This window comes from Taeniopygia guttata, chromosome 2 (assembly GCF_048771995.1).
Source record: "Taeniopygia guttata chromosome 2, bTaeGut7.mat, whole genome shotgun sequence".
NCBI classification, from domain to species: domain Eukaryota; kingdom Metazoa; phylum Chordata; class Aves; order Passeriformes; family Estrildidae; genus Taeniopygia; species Taeniopygia guttata.
The window spans coordinates 90,782,015-90,804,152 of record NC_133026.1 but is presented as its reverse complement, the minus strand read 5'-3'; the positions used below and the strand labels follow the sequence as shown (position 1 = coordinate 90,804,152).

The 22,138-nt window shown below is 42.4% G+C and overlaps 1 protein-coding gene and 1 long non-coding RNA gene across 3 annotated transcripts in view; one reads left to right on the top strand and one right to left on the bottom strand.

Annotated features, from left to right (window-relative positions):
• Positions 1-15,726, bottom strand: part of TMEFF1 (transmembrane protein with EGF like and two follistatin like domains 1) — a 114,532-nt gene extending 98,806 nt beyond the window's left edge. For both annotated transcript variants that reach the window (XM_030265830.4, XM_072924436.1), the window contains exon 1: positions 14,374-15,726. In XM_030265830.4, the coding sequence (XP_030121690.4) occupies positions 14,374-15,139 (766 nt within the window). In that variant the 5' untranslated portion in view covers positions 15,140-15,726. The remainder of the gene's footprint in view (positions 1-14,373) is intronic.
• LOC140682381 (uncharacterized) lies at positions 14,888-18,613 on the top strand. Its single transcript, XR_012054039.1, has 2 exons — positions 14,888-15,023; positions 15,720-18,613. It is a non-coding gene; the product is annotated as an uncharacterized lncRNA (long non-coding RNA).
• Positions 18,614-22,138: the final 3,525 nt, after the last annotated feature.

Here is a 22,138-nt window from a genome sequence, read left to right as displayed (position 1 = left end):
TCCTGCTTTGCAAAAACAGAGACTTTTTCAGTGTCATCTAATGATATTATTCAGCTGATGCTTCTAAGATACATAGAATAAATACTTGTTTCACTTCTATTATTTTCTCTTTCATAGCATGAAATAAGACAGCCTTACTGACCATGGGAAAAAAAAAAATCTGTACAGAGCTTCTTTAGGGTAAGTCGTGAAAGAGTCTCAGAAACATGCCCATGAAAATGAGGATATTTGACTTATTGGAGAAAATTAGTTTTACAGTTCAAAATTTTGGGATTTTCTAACTTCCAAATAGTTCAAGCAAATGTGGAGTTCTTTGATTTTAATACAACTTTCTAATGCGAAAGCTGCAATAATACACAGAGCTGGAAACTGTATTTTTAGTTAATGGTGTATAACAATTTCCATCATAATATCAAGTTTTAAATTGTTCATAGTGTGCAGGCTCATTGTTTTCATATAAAATTTCCAGCTGTGTCATTTTTAAGAAAAAAGCTGGGGCACTCACAGTGTTTTGTTTGGTTGTTTGGGGTTTTTTAAGTAGCTAAATTGTAGCTATTGTGTTCTTGTGTTTGAGCATGTTTGCATTCAGGAGCTGAGATATGAGGTGCAGTGAAGGAGGTGTGAGTTCCCAGGCTCACACCATTTTATTCTGCTATATGAACATACATCCAACCCACCTAAGTTTTAAGCTGCTCTAAGAAGTCTATCTCTTATAGTGCCATCAGGAAAACTGGTCACAGGTTCCACCTTTCATGCACTCTTTTTAATGATGTCCCAGGTGAGCTCTGGCTTCAGCATTTTCAAAATCAGTTCTGGCAAACTTGTATATCTGTCCTACTTGTCACATTCAAATGGTCTCAGTGGTGTCCTTGCCCAAGAGCAGAAAACAGTCCAAGTACAAAGCTGAGAACTGGCTGTGCAGGAAAGAGACCTGGCAGGTACAGCATTGGTGGAAAGAAGACCACAGGAAAGCCAGACGAGAGGGATCACAGAGTGGAAGAGGCAAGGATAGATAAAAGACAGACACTGGAAAACACGGGCTCCCAGGCCTAGAGAGATAGCCCAGGGTTGCTAGATCTTTTCCTTCTAGTAAATATGTGGAAAAAATTCCATGTCTGATTTTCAGGTGACTGGTTGATAAAGAACTACTTTCAGTGGTACCCATTATGCCATTAATTCAAGTGAGAGATCTCTGCCAGGATATAATAGTCTTAGCTTTCCTCACAGCCACTTAAAAATTAGTCCATCCTTAGAAATGTCTGCATTTTTCCTTAGTTGTTAGTGGGGAGGTTTGATCTTGTTTTTTTTTCCCTGAAGAAACTTGTGTTAAGAAAAGCTATATTAAAAGCACAAATCAAGTGATTGGAAACAGGAAGATTCCTGAATTAATGTTATTTGAGCAAATGTAATTTTTATGTTCTTGTGCAATTTTAGACAAGTTTCTCAAATCAGACTTTCCAGACATGTTCACTAATTGGGTATTTCTCATCGTCTGGAGGCTTTTTTCCCCTCAAAGCAATTCAAGCAGGAATGCAATAATTCACAGCAGTGGAAGCTGTTCAATGAATGTATCAAGTTCTATTTAAAAAATCTAAGTATCCATATCCCCTGTTTCCCTAAAATCCAAGTTTTCACACTAACTATCACCAAAAAAAATAAAAAGGGGGTAAAGTCGTTTTCAGATTAATCTGGCCCATGTATAAGTTTTAGAGATGCTTCAAACTATATACAAAAAAGTTACTGATTATATTTCTGAGGTGGGAAATTTCTGAATACAGAAATTTAAAGAGCAAAATTATTGTAAAAATGTTTACAATAACATTCCTAATATTTGTTCTCTTTAATAAATTTCTAACCTGGTTTTTAATTCCATTGCTAAGATAGAGTCAAGAAAATACATGTATGGTGGGATCAATCAAAAAGAAATAGGACGTAGGCCTGAGTGCAGAAACAGCGACCAAGGAGGCCAGATGCCACAGCAGATCTCCCCTAGCACAGGGATGACACACTGTCAGCATGACAGTCAGCATCTATGACAGCTCTTTTGTGGGAATCTTCTATTTACAGGAACAGAAAGAAATAGCTATTTGCAAGTTGCAGAACTTTACTACATATAGGAAATGAAACGCCCGCTTGCCTAAACGTGAGTTATCCAACAAAAAAAAATTAAAGGCTGCTGCAGTTATTTGTGGTCTGAAAGAATTCAGAGCCAACACTGCACCTTCTAAAGCTACAGACATTTTCAAAAAGAAAACAACAGGAATACCCTTCAAAACTTACTTAGAGGGAAATGCACCACAGAGCCTGCCAGTCTATATCAAAATCAAGAATTTACAAAAACATCTTAAGTGGTTACTGATTTCAAAGAACTAAGTACCTTTTCACTTTTAGAATACTAAATAGAAGTTAATTCCAACAAGAGGATATTCTCCATGTAAGAGATTAAAATGTTAGATCTCATAGTTTCCAAATTAAGCTGAAAACCTCAGTTTTCTCTTGCACTTCACTCTCATTAAAAATCCTTTAGCAAATCTATAAATTAAAATATCATTGTGGTGCATTCTTACAATACACAAGCTGTTGTAAAATAATATTAGACTCCTATTTTGTATACAGAAAAAGGAAATAAATTAACTCCTGGGTAATATCCCTGAAACATTAGCAGTATGAATGATCCTGGAGCATAATTAGGTTTGCAGAAACTCTCTCCTCTGAACACCCATACACTATGCTATTTAGGTATAGTTTTGAAAACTGTAATTAAACAGTCAGAAAACCACTGGAAAAGAAACAAAATAACCAGCCACATAGAAGTCACAGGGAGAAAACAAACAAACAAGCCCCTGGTTGATCATTTAGGTTTCTTAATGAGTTCTGGTAATTTCAGTAAGTTACAGAAGCCAGGAAGAACCTGAGCAGCCAGCTCCCTTCCTTTCAAACTTTAACAACTCTATTATGCTTCAAAAAACCAAATCATTGCCCAGCTTACTGAAATGACAATTTTCTCCTATATGCATTCTTGTCAGATAAATCTATAGCTAATAATTCCTCTCTGCCTGCTCGTTTATCCATACTGAAACACCAGGAGAAACACAATTCCCAGAGCTCCTGCTAAGCCCCTTTGCCAGCCTGGAAAGGATTTCCAGGGGCTGGGAGGTTATAGTTGGGCTACAGCATGGCATACATAGAGCAAGGAAAGCTGTCCTGTTTCATCACCTCTGGCAACGATGGCTGGCACAGGGCTGGAAGAGCCGCCAGGTTTGTGGAGAACTGGTGAAATTCCAGCTTACTCGGGGCTGGCAGCATCTCTGTAGCCCACCACATCAGCAAGCTGGACAATGCCGCTGGACCTGACCGGACCCGTGATGCCCAGCATTTCAGAGTCAGAAACAAGCCTTTCCTAAGGGACAGACAGAAGGCCACCTCTTCTCCTACATATTCATCCATCTCTCCCTGTTCCCATCATGCCACTCACACAGCTCGAAGCAGGTGGAAATTATTCACGCTTGCCTGCTGGGGATTCCCTCGGCAAATGTAACGCTGGATTAGAGCGCTCACGAGTGTCCTCCCGGCGGCTCCGGGGCCGGGCAGCGCAGCCAGCGGGCACTGCCAAAACACGCCTGGTGTCACCTTACAGCTCCCGAGGGACGCTTCCTAATTGCCGTCAATTAGCCGCCGCTACCTGCTGGACAGCGGAGAACCGAGGAACTTTGCCTGTTTGCTGTCATTCCGCCCTCGGCCAGATGCTGCCGAAGGACATCCCGACTTTGCCGGGTGTTGGACAGCTGGCCGAGTGCGCCAGGAGCAGAACCTCGTCCTCCCCTGGCACGGCCAGCCGGGCCGGGGGCATGGGGTGAGGAGGGGCACCGGGCGCCTTACCATCCCTGCTCTGCGCCACCTCACTGCTGCGGCACTGGGACACCTTGTGTCGCTGCTAATCTGAATTTCATCTGTGTTTTCTATTTGAATGTAGGGCCACAGCCGCAATCGCTTCACGGCCTCGGTCAGCTGTTTTTAACAGTGCTGTGCACACCCAAAATGGCAGAAAAAAAAAAATTACCGGGCACAAATCTTCATATAAATATAGCAGGAGGGGAAAAAAACCTAGCAAGCTTACAGGTATGACTGAATTCTGCCTTTTGTCTCACACCCACACCTCTGAAATGGAATAGAAGGACAATTCAGTCCTGGGGTACACAAACACTGACTGAGGTACAGTTCATGAGTAAACCCAGGCTGAACTGGATATAAACATGTCCATGTAGCTTGGAGAAATGGCAGCAACTGAGCCCATGACTTTGGTACAGCTTTGGCTGCAAGCCAATGGAATATCATTGTTTCTACACCTCCAATCTGTAGAGCTGCATGAGACTAAACTTTACAGGTTCTCACTCCTTTCTCTGATCAAAGAGAAATCTGATTTTCATAAGGATCATAATCTGGGAGCTCCCATTGATTTTAATCAGTGGTTAGAATTCTGGAAAAAATCCTTAGGTAGTGGGCTTTGCTCTACTGTTCAGGAAGTCAGACCATCAGCTCCCTTCCCCTGTGTGTAATCTTATTTTTAAATAAGTTATTAATGGAGAAATACTAATAAATACTAAGAAAATGAAAGACAATTTGGATATTAGATTTGCACGATTAACATGAGATTTTTGTTATGTGCTTTGTTAGCTGTTTATCAACCTACCAATCCTCACCTGCAAGGGAAAAAAAAAAAAAACAAATAAGAAAAGACCAAAATCAGAGGACAATATGGCATAAAGGTCTCCAATCTCATTGACTCTTTTCAGAAATAAAAACATTTACTCACGGAGGACACATAACAGCAGATTCTGGTTGCTTTCCACAGTAGAAAAGAGACAAGTTACAACCTATTTCTTTTAGTTACCTGCAGTCACAGAAATGCATTGATCCCTAAGGGTGGAGAGGGGACCAAAAGACAGTTTTTCCATGTCAAGTGGCCCCACACCAACACAGCCATACCTTGCTGCTGCACTCCCACCCTATAGAAATTGCATGTACATCATGGCATTTCCCAAACAGCCTATCCTCCACCTAATCCTACAATTAAAAACAAAACAAAACAAAACCAACAGAAACATCTTAACAGTGGAAAATGAATGCGCACAGAAGCCACCTTTTCTTAGGCTTTTCTAGATAGTGACTGAATGCTTCACAAGGAAAATCAGAGAAAAGTCATGAAGAGTTTTTGGTGGTAAAACTATTCTGATCTCTTGTAGCCTGAGTAACTGAAAGAGGCTAGGGACACATTTTCAAGACTTTTAAAGAAAGATGTAATTATGACATAAAGCTAGTATTGGTATCTTATAATCTTTCATTAAGTAATTCTGAATGCACAGTAGGGTGACTTTAAATAGAACAGAAATATCTATTACCATAATAGAATACTAGTAAGTAACTCCTGTGATAGAAAAACCATGTGTATTTGGGAAAGAACTGTGAAAGCAGTGAAAAGCTTCACTTTTCCAAATTAACTCTGATCTCCATATTTTGATACTGAATTTTTGAGTAATTATGTTTGAATAATATAAGGGGCTTGGCATATAATACACTGCTTTAGATTATGTTTATCAAGTGTCTAATAAAGCAGGATGCTCATCTCTTTTGTCTTCTGGGTGAAGACTCTTTTATTATAGTGTAGTATCTTTTGTTTTAATGCTGCTCTGCAGTGGATTGCCAGCTCATTAATTTTTCTGCTATAACACCCAAATCCCTTTGCTGATCAGTGTGCTGAATGATTGATTCCCTGCTCCCAGACTAATTTTTTACATTGGACTGCATTTACCATCTGGTAGATAAATCACCCAAAACACTCAAATTCAGAGTCTGATTCCAGTGATCCTCTTTGTTTGTGCAGTCAGCAGCATGAATATCACTTGCAAATGTCGAGATTGTGTTCTCTCACCTGGATAACTGTTCCATATTGCAGACACACGTTTTAACAAAGAGCAGGAAACAAAAAAAAAAAAAAAAAAAAAGGTATCTGTTCTTTCTGTTTTCTAGCCAAAATTTTTTTCATCCCTACTATAGCCACATGAAAAACTGTATTTCTTACAGTACAGAATCAGTTTTGCACATTTCAAACACATTTAACTATTTTCACAACGACATCCTTTTGTAGGTGTAAATACCTGCAGAAGTGAAGAAAAGGACATCCTTTGCAGTTAAAACAGAGAAGAAATAGAATAAAATAAATTGCCTTCCCAACCCCATGTTTTATATGACAAAACAATTCTATAACCTCAACAGGAGCCTGCTTGTTTTATTTTCACTTTTACAGCCCTGAAATGATGCTTGCATAAAATTATACTTCCAATCAAGACAGCAAGAAAAAACTCTGCCTCACAGAATTGTCTCAGCAAAATTCTGGGAGAGGAGAAGGATGAAGAAAAAGCTCTGGGAGAGAGGTGGTGCTTCAGGAAAATAATCATTCATCTGCCCACTGCACGTGGCAATATCGCTCAGTGAGGGGACAGGGCACCCCTTTCTTTAGTCTAAGGATCTTTTGCTGCTCTTTGCTTCTCTGGAGAACCCATTTGGCACAACACACTGACCTCTGTCTCTCCCAGAGGGATCAGGCAGAGGCAGCACACAATCAGAGTCAATACTAATTAGCAAAATGTAAACATTTCATTAGATCAATGCTTCCCTGAATGTTTAAAGCAACAAACTGCTATCCAGCCACAATTTTTATCAAATTTTCTATGGAAAGCTCTGTTTTAGCTGTCTACACCAACGAGCAAAAGATTTTATAACTTGTTCATGTGTTTTATGGTCATCCTTAAGAATTTAAACTTGAATTTTCAAAAGCACTCATTCATTTTGAATGCCTAGACTATTCTGAACAATTTTGGCACATGCACGAACACCTTTAACCATCCTGTCTCTCAAGCTTTTGTGTTGCCCTGACTAAGAATCTTGTTCAGTTCAAAATTTCCGAGAAAATAGAGCCACTTCTGCAAATGATGTTTATCCAAACACTCATTCTTTGTAGTCATGTGTGAAGTGTCTGTGAATAGGAAAGAAAGCAAGTAAATCTCTTGTGAGGTACAACAAACTCCTCCATATACTTCAGGCTTAAGCAACAGGACACTTTGTCACCCACTGCTGAAATGTTTGCAGGAGGTTTTCTATAGCCACAGACAAGCAGATGTGGCATCACGTTTTCATGGGGGGCTATGTCCCTTCTTCCCTCACCACGTGCAGTGCTCTCGTGATTAATAGCTGAGACTGGTTAAAACAATTTCTAAAGCAGCATTTTTTTGTCAGCCACAGGTGAACACTGACCTGTGTCAGACTCCTGAAGCTGGAAGGAGAAGAAGAAACAGTCAGAGCTGAATATGGAATGAAGCAACTGGAGCCCCTAAAGACATGCATTTTGTGTCACCCTCAAACACACTATGGCGACCAAGGGTAGATTAACCAGAGTTTGCACAGTTCCAACTCTCTGGCTTGCCTGACTGCCCCCATTCAGCCCATCTGCTTCCACATGGATCCCATGAGACTCATGTTAGGCACAGGAGATGCCCCAGGGCCTTTCCTTGAGGAACACGGCTGTTGCCTGCCAGGGAGCCAGGCAACTGGAATGAGGCTCTCTACAGCTTTGCAGCCAGGCAGAGACAGATTTCAGGAGGTTTTGGCCTCCAGACAAGACCTGAGAAGAACCATTTCATGTCCTAAACATCCTTTTGTCTGTTTGTCGACATTGTACCTTCTCTCTTCTTTAGCTATTCTCTCTGTCTATGCATCTTACAAAAGTACAGAGAGTTTTGCACCTATTTAAGATACATAGGAGCACACCGAGGTCTCAGCCTAATAGGAAAAGGTGGAGAAGACCCAGTACCTACCAAGACAAATCAGATCACTTAAAAAAAAATTACTGACAGTTTTATCTTGTTCCAGATTTTCTTCCGTTTAATTTTTACATGTTTTCCTGCTGGTCTTAATTAACACTCTTTTTGAACCATGCATGAGGATCCTGCCAGCTTGAACATAGTTATATAATGTGGGTGTTTCAAGACTGTAACTGCAACTAAATTTAATTTTATAATATGAAATCAAAAGAGAGGTATTACAGGGGTTTAGTTTTATTCTAAACCAGATCCTTTAAACACCGTTTCTGTAACACATAATCTATTATCAGAAAAGTCCTGCCTTTTCAGTTCTTAGAGATTGTCTACTGTAATGAGAATTTAAATTATCCTAAAATAAATCACAATTTGCTAGTCAAACACTGCCTCCTCACAAACCACACTATGACCAGTGAGGCAATTTCAGAGCAACTTAAAAGAAATTGAACACTGATATCAGTGTAACATTAAATTGCTCTCTTAAACAGAGAAATTCATATCAATAGATATGCAAATGCATGTAGAGCTCGATCTGTCTACCAGCTCCCAGCCAGCCAGGTCTGGGGATGTAACTGGGTCAGTGAGAACTGAAGTCTTTCAGGTACTCTTGTAGAAAAGACTTTCACTGGCATCTTGACAGAAGTTCCCTGGCAATAATCTTGAAGAGAAAAAAAAACCTGGAAATTTTTCTCCTTTAAAATAAACAAACAAGTAGTAAAACATATGACCCATAAATCCTAGATACCTAATGGCTCAACTAATGGCACCACTAGATACAGTCTTAATAATGTAAGATTAAATAATTCTGCTTTCACATCCTCCTGAAGCCATCTCTGAACAAAATTAGAACCAAAGATACACTGTAGATGTTCATCAATACAAATAAACAGATTTTAGGTTCTCCAGGAAACTTTTATTTTATCAGATCACAGTTTTGACTGCTGAGCTTACTCCTAATCAGATTTTGCCTGTAACTTCTTATCCTTTTGTGAAAGAAAAATATCATACAAAGAAGACCAAGGAATGGTTTCATAAAATAAAATGTATTATCAACTGATTTACTGAAAAAAGCTCTTCCTTACGCACTTATGAGTTCCACAAAATACAGCTCCACTCCCCCACACTCTCGCTTTTTCTTCTTCTATTTCTCTATATTTCTAAATTGTTAGAATTTAAAGATGATCTAGGAATAAACTACAGCAATTAGAAGGGACTATTTAGTTTCCAGCATAGTATTTAATTATAATTTACTTATTATTTAAAGCTATTTTTGGGAAATAACTTTTTTTTTTAAAGAGTGCTTCTGCAAAGAATGTCCTCAGTCTTCGGTTCTACTGAGCATTAGAGTCAGTAATGCTCCACATCAGTAATACCAACATGCCCCTTGTCTCTACTCTTGTTCCTCAGCACCTGTGAGGACTCAGCAAGGAGGATATGCAGGAGCCTCAAGTCAGAAGAATAGACCCTTTTTCAACATTCCTGATGCTCAGTATTCTTCCTTCCACAAATTCTTCCTTCCTTCTACTGTTATGCAGGGAACTATTGCCACTGTCTGCTTAGTGAACACTCACCAAAGTCTGACCCCAGGCTGGAAAAGTCACATGTGCTTTCAGCTGATGGATCAATGGTGGAATGTATTGATCTCTTTAGATGAAAAGGGTACAGATTCCTGTCAATATTGGTTGGATTCTCTGCATTTGTACCTCTCTACTCAAAGTTCTTGGCCACAGCTTCTTTTTTTTTCTCAAGTCCAAGTAAATATTAGCTCTCCTGTTTATCCAGTCTACTGTCAACTCCAAAAGAAAACTGACAAGACATAAATATAAAATATTTATCTTTACATCAGCAGGAAGAAAATGACTAGAATTCTTGTTTTCGCCTTAATAGGAATTATCCAAGAGATCTTGGTGCAGAAAGAATGTTTCCTTTGCTGTATTTTCCACAACAAACACAGCTTCTTTTTTTCTCTTTTCAGAAAACCAATAAAGAAATTGGATTCAATCCAATCTCCTCAGTCAAGCCTCAATTGCTCCATCACACTACCAGTTCCCACTAGTGACAATGATGGAGTGACACCTGTTACAAGATGATATTCTGCTATTCTGACACTTTAAATTCTACTTTAATTACCTTTTGGATCTTTAATCAGCATAAGAATCTGTATTGCAAGGACATTTCATGTCTAGGCAATTACACTAAAGGGAAACAAATATATGCATGCTACTGTCTGAGTTTTAATATCTCTTTTTAATAATTGTGTTTACTTTTTACTTATAGTTGATTTATATTCATGCCTTATGATAGTTTCTTGAAGTGGCATGTAACCTGATTGAGTTTAGATCATTTACTTCAGAAGTTTGATTGGCACAAACATGTATCACATTTTATTTGGCGTGACTGTTATAATTCATTTACAGGAGTATAACTCATAGTATCTTAGATAAAATAACCAATTATTCTAGTCCTCTCTACCATTTCAGATCAAGTGTAACTATGCAAACACAAAACAACATGTAATTCTTAAAATACGATAATTTACCTGAACCTGTATATCTCTTACATCCCTTGCTCTTAATGTTCTCACCAATATGGCTGCATATCTTTAGCACAAATTGGTTTTGCTCTGTGTAACTTAGAATGATATAGCAAACAAAACCCCTCATCCACTTAATTTGAGCAAAAAGCACAAAGGGTATGTCTGTTCTAGCTGATAAGCACAGATGAAAGCCAGTCTTGAGGCCACATCTCATTCTGGTTCACAGAGCCCCCACTGAGCCCAGGCAGAAACTACGGCTGAGCTCCAGAGACCAGCAGCGCCTGAGGTTTATATCCTCCAAAATCCACGGTCACATCTGCCACATGGGTTGGGCCAAGGGAGCTACATGCTTGTGTTCACTCTCCCTTGTTGCAGCAGGGACAGCCTGGATCCAAGCTGCAGACAACACAATAGTTCAGAGTGAGAAATAGTGCACACAAAACTAATTTTGGCCAACTCACTAATTATCTTAAGGCTTCACCTCAAGTGTAGCCATACCAGATAGGAGTAGATTTAGACCTCATGTCCTAAGGAAAAACAACTACAACAGCACTGTAATAGGTGTCCATCAATAGTAAGCCTGGGGGATTCCTGCTACAGGATCTGGAGGACAGACATGAAGGCATCTAAGAAAGTAATGGAAACAAATGCACCAAATTTGCATTTAAACAGGATCTCATCTTGATATTCGATCCTGAAAAAGCTGTCTTGAAACAACTGTATTTTTACTCACTTCATTCATAGAGGTCTTAAGAAAAGCAGAGGCAGCATACAGTCTGTGAGATTCACAGAATCATTCCTAGCAAGTCTATTTTATCACACAAGGGACCAGCACATTGAAAGGCTTACAACACAAGCATATCCCTGTTTACTAAAATCCCGGGTGCACACACCCAGACCAGTGCACTGAGCAATATCTCTTGTTGAGTCTGTGTAGCTTCCACCTACATCTGCAGCGTTTGGTCAGTTCTGATCCAACTACAACCCCTGTGGCCCCACAGGTGACCAGAGCATATCCCACACCAGAGATTCAGCCAGGCTAACACGGAAGCTGCTGATCCCACGCCCAGTTTGTGTCGCTGGAGAGCACCATCGGATTAGGAGCTCGGGAAGGAACTACACATTGTGCTTACCTTCACACATGGGATGTGTGTAACCCCCTGCAGTTCACAGCCCCCTTACTAAGGACACAGCTACCCCAGAGCCCGAGCACAGCACCACACCATCAGCACATGGACAGCCAGGGAGTATTGGGAATGTTACAGAAGAAGACTACGGGTAGAGCTGGGAATAATATAACATCTCCAAAACACCAGCCTAGGACTCTTCTCTCCAGAAAGAAATAACTATTTTGTTTTTACCCCATTGCGGTAAAACAGGGTTATTCTGGGTAAACCAGTGTTATTTTATTTCATTATTTTATTTCATTAGCTTAGCAAAGTATGGACTGACAGATGAACAAACATACACAAGTCCACACTGTCAATTAACTCCAGATACATCTTAATTCTCTGTTTCCTGCTCTAATCACTTTATCAAACGTTCTTCCGTTGGCCAGGGATGATGCAATTATATCATAATTTAACAAAAGGCCAAGCTGCAATGTATGTGCCAAAGAAGCAGAATCTCAACGTTCATGCTATCTGCCTGTGTCCTCCACCTTGTAATGTTCTTTTGTTACAGCAAACTCTTCCTTAAGCAGCATATTCTGTAGCAATAAAGGAGAGGGCTTCAGCATTTCTGAAAAGAAACAACAAATAAATAAAGGTAGCTGTATAATCTAACAATGATAAAATGTTACCAGCCCAGGAACCATCTCAAGAAGCGCAAAAAACCTGTTAAGGCAGCAGGTCAGACTGATGCACATATTAAACTTGCAAAACAGCAGAAGAAAGGAGAAGCATTTTGATTCTTTGAATATGGAAAAAAAAATAGAGAGCCCAGTCATTTGAAGAAGTAGTAGTAGTGTTCTCAAGTTTAACTTTCAGTAGAAACAGAAATGTACATCGTAGCAGTCTGCTGAGAAGGGTGCTAATGCCAACATCTGGTCCCATGTGTAAATACAGGAAACTCATCCTTTTCAGGGAGTAGCTCCTTCAGTAAAAGTTAATGAAGCTGTACAAAGGTAAGTGAGGGGAAAATCTGACCCAGATATGGTGTGTTGATGTTAGGTCTTTCAAAATAAAGTTGGTTACTGGAACCTTGCCATTTTGCATGAAACAGTTAACACATAGCAGAATCTGACTACTGCATTTGAAACAAAACTTTCCTTCCATATTTTTGGAGTTACCCTGAAAAGAGTGCCTGCCACAAGTATGTATATAGTGCATACATTGCTTGTGCCTATTTTTGGTAAAACCGAATCATGCTGAATGTCTTCAATATAGCATACAGTTTTCTAATTCCAGGCTGGAAAGCTCTCTTTCTGTGACGTTTTTTTAAATAATGATATCCCTGTGTTCCACATCATCTTAGAAACTTCCTCATACATTTCAGCAGCCTTCCATATTTAATCTCACTGATTTATGTTCATGCCATGGTCTAATGACCCATATGTCTCTGATGGGTAAGCCGCTAACGCCGGTGACACATTAACCTATTAACCTCTCTTTAAAAATAACCATCATATTCATACAAATAGAATGAAAAGTCAGGCAGCAGCAGCAAAACAGTAGCATTGTGGTATCACACAGTAACACAGTGTATATCTAAACTGGGTAAAATGAAGAGGAGCATTTCAAGAATGCGTAGCAGATTTATTATATTGCAAGACCATTTTGCCACAGTTTGCTGCTCTGTGAATTTGATAGCCTGCTTTAGCAGCATTATCCGTATTGTAAAATGTAATTGGCAGGGCGATCACTCTTCTGTTCACTCATTTCTTGAAAACTCTGATACAGTTTGGGGACCTTACCCTGGAAGGTACCGAGAGTTCCTTCCAATGTGCAAATTGCCTTCCAAACCCGCTGAAGACAATGGGAGTGGGGGGCTCTGCGCAGAGGGCAAGAAACCTTCATCACCTTGGAGAAGGCACTTTGTACAGCTCTCGCTGGTGATTCGTGCAGTGCAATAAACCTATCATTTTAAAAGGCAGGAGGAGGCATCCACAGTCATTTTTCAGAGAAAAAAAAAAATTCCTTTTTCTAAATAGTAGTTTTAGAAGGCAAACAAATCTTTCTTAAAACCTGTAAACTTTGTATTCTATGTCTTTACTTTGTTCTACTCCAAAACCAACATATCCTTCAAAACTAAGAAGACGTGCTGCTGTCATACCAAACCACATTGCAACCTTACAACACCAGCACATAATTATGCATATTATGTATAAGTCATGCAATCAAAGCAGGGAAAAAACTAAGAAAGCTTATTGTGAGCACATCGCGGGCTATTTTGCTGCCTGCACCTCATCCAGAGTGAATCTCTGCGACAGCCGGCAGACGGACGGGCGGAGAGGCTACCCCGTGGCTGGGCTGTTCACAGCAAGAGTGAGACCCAAGAAACAGTCCGTGTGAGCCGTCAGGGGCTGCGCTCACGGCTGCCACCCGGCTCGCTCCCTCTGCTAGCGGCAGGACGGGCACGGGGCAGCGGGAGGGGAGGACGGCGGAGGAGGGGGCGGGATGCGGGCAGCCCCCGGGGCGGCTGGCGCGCACCTGCCGGCACCGCGGCGGGGGACAGCGGGAGCAACAAAAGCCGAGAGGCAGCGGCAAAGCCCTTCCCTTCAGCGGAGAGACCTCGGAGAGGGGGCTCCCCGCGCCCCCGAGAGGGGCATCTCCCCGCCGGCCGGGGAGCCGGCTCGCCGCACCCGGGGCCGGGGCGGGCGCCGCTCCTTTGTTTTCCACCGCCCGCAGCGCCACGGCGGGCCGGGCCGGGCGGAGCAGGGGGGCCGCGCTCAGCCCTCCCTCCACGTGCACGCGTGGGCTGCCCGCAGGGGTGGGCGCGGGGCGGGAGCCGGCGAAGCATTACCTGAGCAGTTGATGCCTTTCCCCTTGCCGCCGCCCTGGCACTCGGAGCCGGACAAGGGATGAGAGGCGCGGCCGGTGGGCAGCGCGGAGAGGGCGAGCACCAGGAGGGCCGAGGTGTAGCAGAGCGCCAGCGGGGGTCCCGCCCGCAGGAGCGGCCGGGCGGCGGCCGGGCTCTCTCCCAGCATGGCGAGGGGCGGCCGAGGAGTAGCGCCGGCGGCAGCGGGATGGCGGCGGCAGGCCCGCAGCATCAACCGGAGCCCGCGGCGCCGCCCGGGCGGGACCCTCCTTTCTCCGCCGCTCCGGAGCGCACCTTCAGCATCCCCGCCGCAGCGGCCGCACGGACCCGCTGCCGCCGCCGCCGCCGCCGCCGCCGCCGCCGGGGCGCGGGCAGGGCTGTCCCCGCCGGGGCCGCGCTCCGTCCGCGCCCGTCCGCACAACGCTGCCGCCGCGCCCGGCCGCGCTCCTTTGTGCGCGGCGCCCGGCAGCGCCGCCGCTCCGCCTGCAACAAAGGGAGCGGAGCCGAGAGACTGCTGCTGCCGCCGCCGCCGCCGCGGAGGGGGAGGAGGAGGAGGGAGAGAGAGAGAGAGGGAGAGAGAGATGGGGGAGGAAGCACACGTGATAGCAGCCCCCTCCCCCGGGACCGGAGGGGAGGTAAGGGGCTTCTCCTCGCTCGGCGGGCAGGGCGAGCGGCGGCGGCAGCGCCCGCCCTCACGGCGGGGCCGCCCCCGCAGAGAGCGGTGCGGGGTCCCGGGGCGGGCCGGGCTCATCGCAGGCGCGGGCGGCAGGCGTGCGGGGATAGCACCGATGGGCGAGTGGAGCAGAGAGGGTCCCCAGGGGCGCCGAGGACCGCTGCCACAGGGTTTGTCACTGGCCGGCGTGATTTTTTATTATTCACTGATAAGCCGGCATGAATGTGGTTGGGAAAGAAAGCAAAGAGATCATCTCTTCTAGTAATTGTAAGGGTTGTGTTTAATTTTTACTGAACAGAAGCCCAGCATGTATAGCCGGAGCGTTTGCACCAGTCCAAGTCAATTAATATATTTTAGGGTGAAGGCAGTGAGTTTTGTAAGCGAGTGCTTTTTCCATCTACGGGTTTTCCAGTCCCTTGCATGGAGACACTTCAGAGGTCAGAAGCACTGCACAGGTAGAAGGCATATATCTTGAGTACAGATGCTCAGCATGTAACTGTGTGGCTGAAAGCTTTGTGTAAATTGACAGCACAGTGACTGTTTTCGCATAGTGAAAACACAAGGCAATGCTTTACATTCAACGATATTTTTTCCTGTCTCAGTTACGATGTTTCATGTGAGTTTTTTTAATCCACTGTGCAAACCATTTGTTTTTCAGGAATAAAAACTGCCTTTTTCCTTGATCCCTCTGCCGCTACACACTGCTGATGGGCTGTAAAATGTAGAGCTTCTGTGAGGAGATCTGGCTTACACTCAGGTATACCTGTTGTGTGAGGAGACCTTTGAGCAGTTTGTTAACCAGAGCAGTCAAGAGCAAGGCAATAAATCCAGGAGTAAGCTTTGAGAGGCACAGTGTCAGACATATAAAGTCAGATTGTTGTCTGTTTAAATACAGCATTGAAGACTAAGTCCTGTATTACTAAGAGAGCGAGTTCCTGTTGATATAGGTGGTTCAGCACTGGCTGCCTCTGCTGAATAAATGCCCTTCTGTAATTACTTGGTGATGCTAGATGTGAGAAGAGTTCTGCTCCCCAGTAAGGTTGGGCACATTACCTCGAATGGAACTGGTGCTGATGAGACTGGGCTGCTGAGGTACACGGGTCAGGATGTTCAAAACTCTCTAGGTTTGGATGCTGCTGTCTAAGCAGATGAACCTTTGGGATCTTTGAGGCATGGGCCTGGCAGAGATGCTTTGAAGGTATCATTCTGCTGTTGTAGGAGCAAATGCTCTGTATACCTTCTTCCCTAAAACACATCTAGATCCATCTTACACTAAATATACTGTTTTCCTGTACCTCTTGCTGAAGGACAGGACCAGAACAGCCCTCATCTCAAACACTTTCAAGACCAGTTCATACCCATTTGTTCTTGTGACATCCAGTGTTCCAGTTAGTAATTTCTCTTTCCCTTGCATTTAAATCTGTAATACATTTACAGGCAGTACTTACAGACACTCTTTGCTGGTCTAACCTATCAGTACATTTTATTAGTCTCCTCCTGTAAGACAGAGCCTCTGTAACTCAGATTTTACTGCACTAGATAAAGTTTGGATTCAGCTTTCTTCAGCATAGCTGCTGTTTGTAACAGCTTTTCACAAACTATTGCCAGTCTCTGCCATAGAGGTAATCTCTCCCGATTTCTTCCAAAATTGCCTTTGCTAATTGTCTGCTTGCAGACAATATGACCAAACCTCACTGATGTTTCAGGTCATGCCGTGAGTGACAAATAGAGACTACTCCTTGTATTTGTAATTTGCAGTCCATAATGATAATAATGCTTTTTATAAATGTCCAAGTGCATAACCGTATCTTTTCCATTGTTGCATTTCATCCCATTTCTTTTATTCCAATCCTCAAAATTATGTACTCATATTTTCGGTATATTCTGAACCTCTTTTCTATTAACAGTCTTGAGCAGTTCTTTGAGTCCACTTCCACATCTACAACAATGAAAATACACAAATACAAACGAAAGGTCTCAGAACAAATTTTACCAGTAACGGTACTTCTCCCAGTTCAAACATCCCTCTTCCAGGGCAGGAGGTAGTCTGCTATAGGGAGTTCCCAGCTGAATTGACAACTTTGTTTCAGTTCCCCATGTCTTTCTGCTTAGTCAGGCAAACTATATGCTGGGCTCATAGAATGGTTTGGGATGGAAGGGACGTTAACTATGATCTAGTTCCAACCCTCCTGCCACGGGCAGGGACACCTTCCACTAGACCTGGTGGCTCAAAGCCCCATCCAGCTTGGCCTTGAACACTTTCAGGGATGGGACATCCACATGCTCTTGCAGTTTAAAGTTTCTGCCCCTTGTCCTATTCATACAAACCCTTGTAACAAGACCCTCTCCAGCTTTCTTGTAGCCCGCCTTCAGATGCTGGAAGCTGCTATAAGGTCTTCATGGAGTCTTCTCTTCTTCAGGCTGAACAACTCTGACTCTCTCAGGCTGTCATCATACATGCTGCAACCCTTTGATCATCTCTGTGTCTCTTTTCTGTACTTATTCCAACAAGTTCACTTCCTTCTTATCTTGGAGGCCCCAGAGCTTGCTACAGTATTCCAGGTGGGCTCTCATGGGAATGGAGTAGAGAGGGATTATCACCTCTCTTGATCTGCTGGCCATGCTAATTTTAATGCAGGCCAGAATATGTTTGGCTTTCTGGACTGCAAGTGCACATTGCAAGTTGAGCTTCTCATCACCCAACACTCCCAAATCCTTCTCCCCAGGGCTGTTCTCAATGCATTTTCTCCCTGAATTTGTGCTGGGTTTGCCCCAGTCCAGGTGCTTTTCCTCACTGAGCTTCATGAGTTTCAGACAGGTCCACCTCTCAAACCTGTCCAGGTCCCTCTGGATGGCATTCCTTCCCCCCAGTGCATCAATTGCACCACACAGCTTGGTGACACTGGCAGACTTGCTGAGGGTGCCCTCAATCCCACTGTCCTTGTTTCCAACAAAAATGTTTAGACAGCACCAGTCCCATCACCAACCTCTGAAAGCATCACTCGTCACTGGTCTCCAACTGGACATTGAGCTATTGCCTGCAACCCTTTGAATGCGACAACCCAGCCAATTTCTTGTCCACTGAGTGGTCCATTCATCAAAATATGTCTCTCCAATGCACTGGCAAGGATGTTGTGCAGGACAGTGTCAAATGCTTTGCACAGGTTCTGATAGACTATGTCACAGTTGCTGTTCCCTTATCCACCAATGCTGTAACTCCTTTGTGGAAGGACACCAAATTTGTCAGGCATGATTAGTGTGAAATCTTTTAACAAGTCCAGATAGATTGTAAGTAAACCTTATGGTGTTTTTTGGGGGTTTTTTTTTGGCTTTTTGTTGTTGTTGTTACTTTTTGACTCCTGGGATGAATTACATGCCATTTTTTATCTAGAAAAGCCACATCTGAGCAGTTCTGTCTGTCTGGAAGCATCTCTAGCTAGTTTAAAGTGAGTGATACAGTCATGTTTGATTGGCAAATTCACACTATGCCAGCTGGGTCTGCATTTCTACTCTGTTCTCTGATATATGTATTAAAAAAAAAAAAGAGAACAACCTGGATACTTTCCTGCCAGCTTTAAAAGCAAAAGAATTCAGAAAGAATTTGAGCAAGCTACTTCTGCAGTGCAAATTGTTGCAGACGGAGGGAAAGCCACACCACAAAATGACAGATTTTGTGTGTCTTTGGGATCACACTATACTCTGCCACATTTGGTAACTTCCATCTTTGGCAAGTAAATGTAACTTTATTGCAATTATCCATCAACTTCACTTTTCCTCACCTCCAACTGCTCTTCTGTGAAAGTAGGAAGTTATACAGAATGTTTAAAATTGTCATCTTTGGTGAACTCTTGAATACTACCAGCAATTTTTAAGTCCCCTGCTGATGCACATACAATTTCTACCCTCCCCTGCCCCAGTTTTTCTCCAGTAGTTTCTTCAGAAATGAAGATGTACAACCAAAGGGAAATAGGGAATATGAATGAACAGAGAGAAGCTGCCAGAGCAGTGAGAGTGATTTCATTTGCCAGAGATCTGGACACAATACAGATACACTTAATTGTGAAAGCACTGTTTTGTTTTGTCTTGGAGAACTGAGATCTATAATTTAATGAAACTGTCAAAGCATTGTTTGCACCCCCCTGTGGCCTTGTGCGTCAGACAGTAGAATTCTGCTCTTGCCAGGTATTTTATCAGAAAACTGTTCTTATTAGTCTCAGCTTTCCTTCTTACCCAAAAACTCCCTTCCCAACTCCTGTACTTGTAAAGAAAACATCAAAAATATTAAGAATAAACTGGAACAGTGTTCACAGAATCAAAGAAATACAAAAATGTTGAGGCTGGAAGTGACTTCTAAAAGTCATCTTGTCCAACTCACCATGTTCAAGCAGGGCCATCATGAGCCAATTGCTTAGAGCTTTGTCCAAATGTTTTTTTAATATTTCCAAGGATGGCACTCCAAAATCTCCCTAGGCAACCTGTCACCCTCACAGTGAAAATGTGTTTCCTGATGTTCAGAGAGAATCTCCTGTCTTTCCCTTTGTGCCCATTGTCTCTGGTTTTAAATCAAATATGTTTAATGAAATCTAGAATCAGCCTCAAAAAAGACTCAGGAGTTCTCTCATACAAAGTATTTCACTTCTGTTACTTGATCAGAAGTAGTCAGTTTAACCAATAATCGAACTTATTTATCTGTCTCTATAAGGGGCTTTGTGCCCAAAATTTCAAATAACACCTACCTAAATCTGACACCTTCAGTATTTGCAAGTTGCATAATACAAATAAGTATCTTCAGTATATAAAATCCCTGTATTATGATGAAATAAAATTGGTGCAAAACCAGGAAAGAACCAGGTGGCGCTGGTTATGTCATTTAGGTTCATACATAGCTTATTATCTATTAAACTTTGTATTGAATTAAAATTTTCACAGAATTTCTTCTGTGTTACTCTCTTCAGCAATCAGATGCATGGCCCAGGATTTACAATGATGTCAGATTTGGGAGTGTATCCAGCAGACCCTACACAGGTGGTTCTTGCCACACTTACCATGCAAACATAACTGTGGAAAGGTTTTCTTGTCTGGAAGGCTCTCAGCTGAACAGAAGGGCTGTTTAGCATAGTACTCTCTTGCTCCTTTCCATCCAGGACTAAATATGTGGCACCAGTCTCAGATCAATACTTGCCCTCTGTCAAAGTCTCACATGTCTAAATTTTGGTCCAGGAGCTTGATCAAGTGATTCAAGTATCTAACCCCACTTAAAGCTAGGGGGGAAAAAAGCCAGTTTAGGCCAAACTGAACTTGCTGTCACAATAATGAGGACAGAGTAAGGGGAGAGCAAGAGCTCAGTAAAACTGGGCTTGATGCTGCTGCTCCTAAGAGCTGGGAAAGAGAAGCCTGATCACGACTTGTGCCCTTTCCCTGCCCATGTAACTTCATCAAGGCTCTGGGGCAAGCAACACAGGCAGTGGTGCAGTGGCCACTTTACTGCCCCCCAGCACCCTGCTGCCCTGTTCACCTCTGTCCTTCTTCAGTGCATAAAGCTGCCTCAATATCTCACCAATTTTTGAGGCAGCAATGTGCTCAGGCTGGTTATTATTGGGAAGCTGAGAACTCTTTCCCTTGTACTATGCCACTCTATTTTGCATTTTCTACCCCACTCCTACAGTTCTACTCTATTTCCCTCCTTTTATTTTAATCTTTAATTTTTCAGGTGTTTCCCTAGATTTTATGCTTTTCCCTTTTCCATTCATCACAGTGCCAGATCTGTTTCTCTTTCTGTGGTTGTTTTGCCTCTTCTTTCCCAGAATATCTTTATTCAGTCAAAAGGCATGACTAAAAGCCCATTTGGGTCAATAAGATGATTTTTAAGAACCAGGCTGAATATATATTCCTTCTCATTGAATTTCCTGTCACAATGTCCCCATGAGTCAAGAAATATTACTGAGCCCACTTTGCTGCTGGGAAAACCAGGGCACCAAGAGATTTCTTTTTCTAGCACCAACCACGGGACACAAAGGATTCTGTAGCTGTAAAAGTAAGCAAAATCCTTACTTTTTAAAACCCCGTGTCAAACACATGCTTCTCTGGAATACTTTGTTTCCATCCAACTCTAACACCTTCTGTTGTCATCTATTCAGAATAGTGGCAGGAACAGTAGCGGAAGCTTCAAACCATTCTTAGGACTGACCCAAATTTGTTTGCCCATATCACTTGTTCTCAGTCATCTATTCCAAACAATTTTTCAAGTTGTTTGGCTTATATAAATAAAATATGAGCTGTCACTTAGCACCTTCACATCTTTTAATCTTTCCTAATGAATCAATTTTTTAGTTCATTATTCAGTTTGTTACCCTTTTTTCTGTTCCTTCTAATCTGTTGACATCTCTCTTCTTCAAATGCTTCCATACTATCTGCTGATCAGTAAAAGTGATTTCCAGATGTTGATAAATGCTTTTGTCACTTATTGATCAGTCTGTTTTGGTTCTTTGTTTGTGAATTATATTTAAACTAATAATTCTCAGCACAGTAACCTGTATGTGCCTGGGTGTACCAGGAAGTTCATGACTGACTCCATTCTGCAGATTTTCCACGGTGTTCATAAAATAATGATAATTTTTCAGTCCTGCTTTTAGCTTTTTGCATCCTCAAAGGCAAAAATGTAAAATATTTCATTGAACTTGATCTCCATTGCCCCAACAGCTCTCTGCATTCTGCATCAGATGGGTATTCAGTTTGCTTTAAGTTTAATCTTCAGTTAATGAGTACTAGGGCTCTTGCCAATTATACCCCTTGCTTTGAGAATACCCTTCACATTGTTATCTGCGATTCTTAATCAAAATGCAAAAGAAGATTAAAGAATGACATGTTTTATGCTGTGTTTAATTGTCCCCAATGACTGATTTTAGTAGTACAATATATGGTAAAATATTCTCAAACATTTTTGTCAAGGGCTTCTGTAATGTCAGTTTTATTTTGTTGTAATTTTTGCTGCAGAAACACACAAGTGGATGCAGCATACAGTTTGTTAGCCCACTGAAGTCATATAGAAAGCGACTATTACTTCCCTGTGCTTGAGTC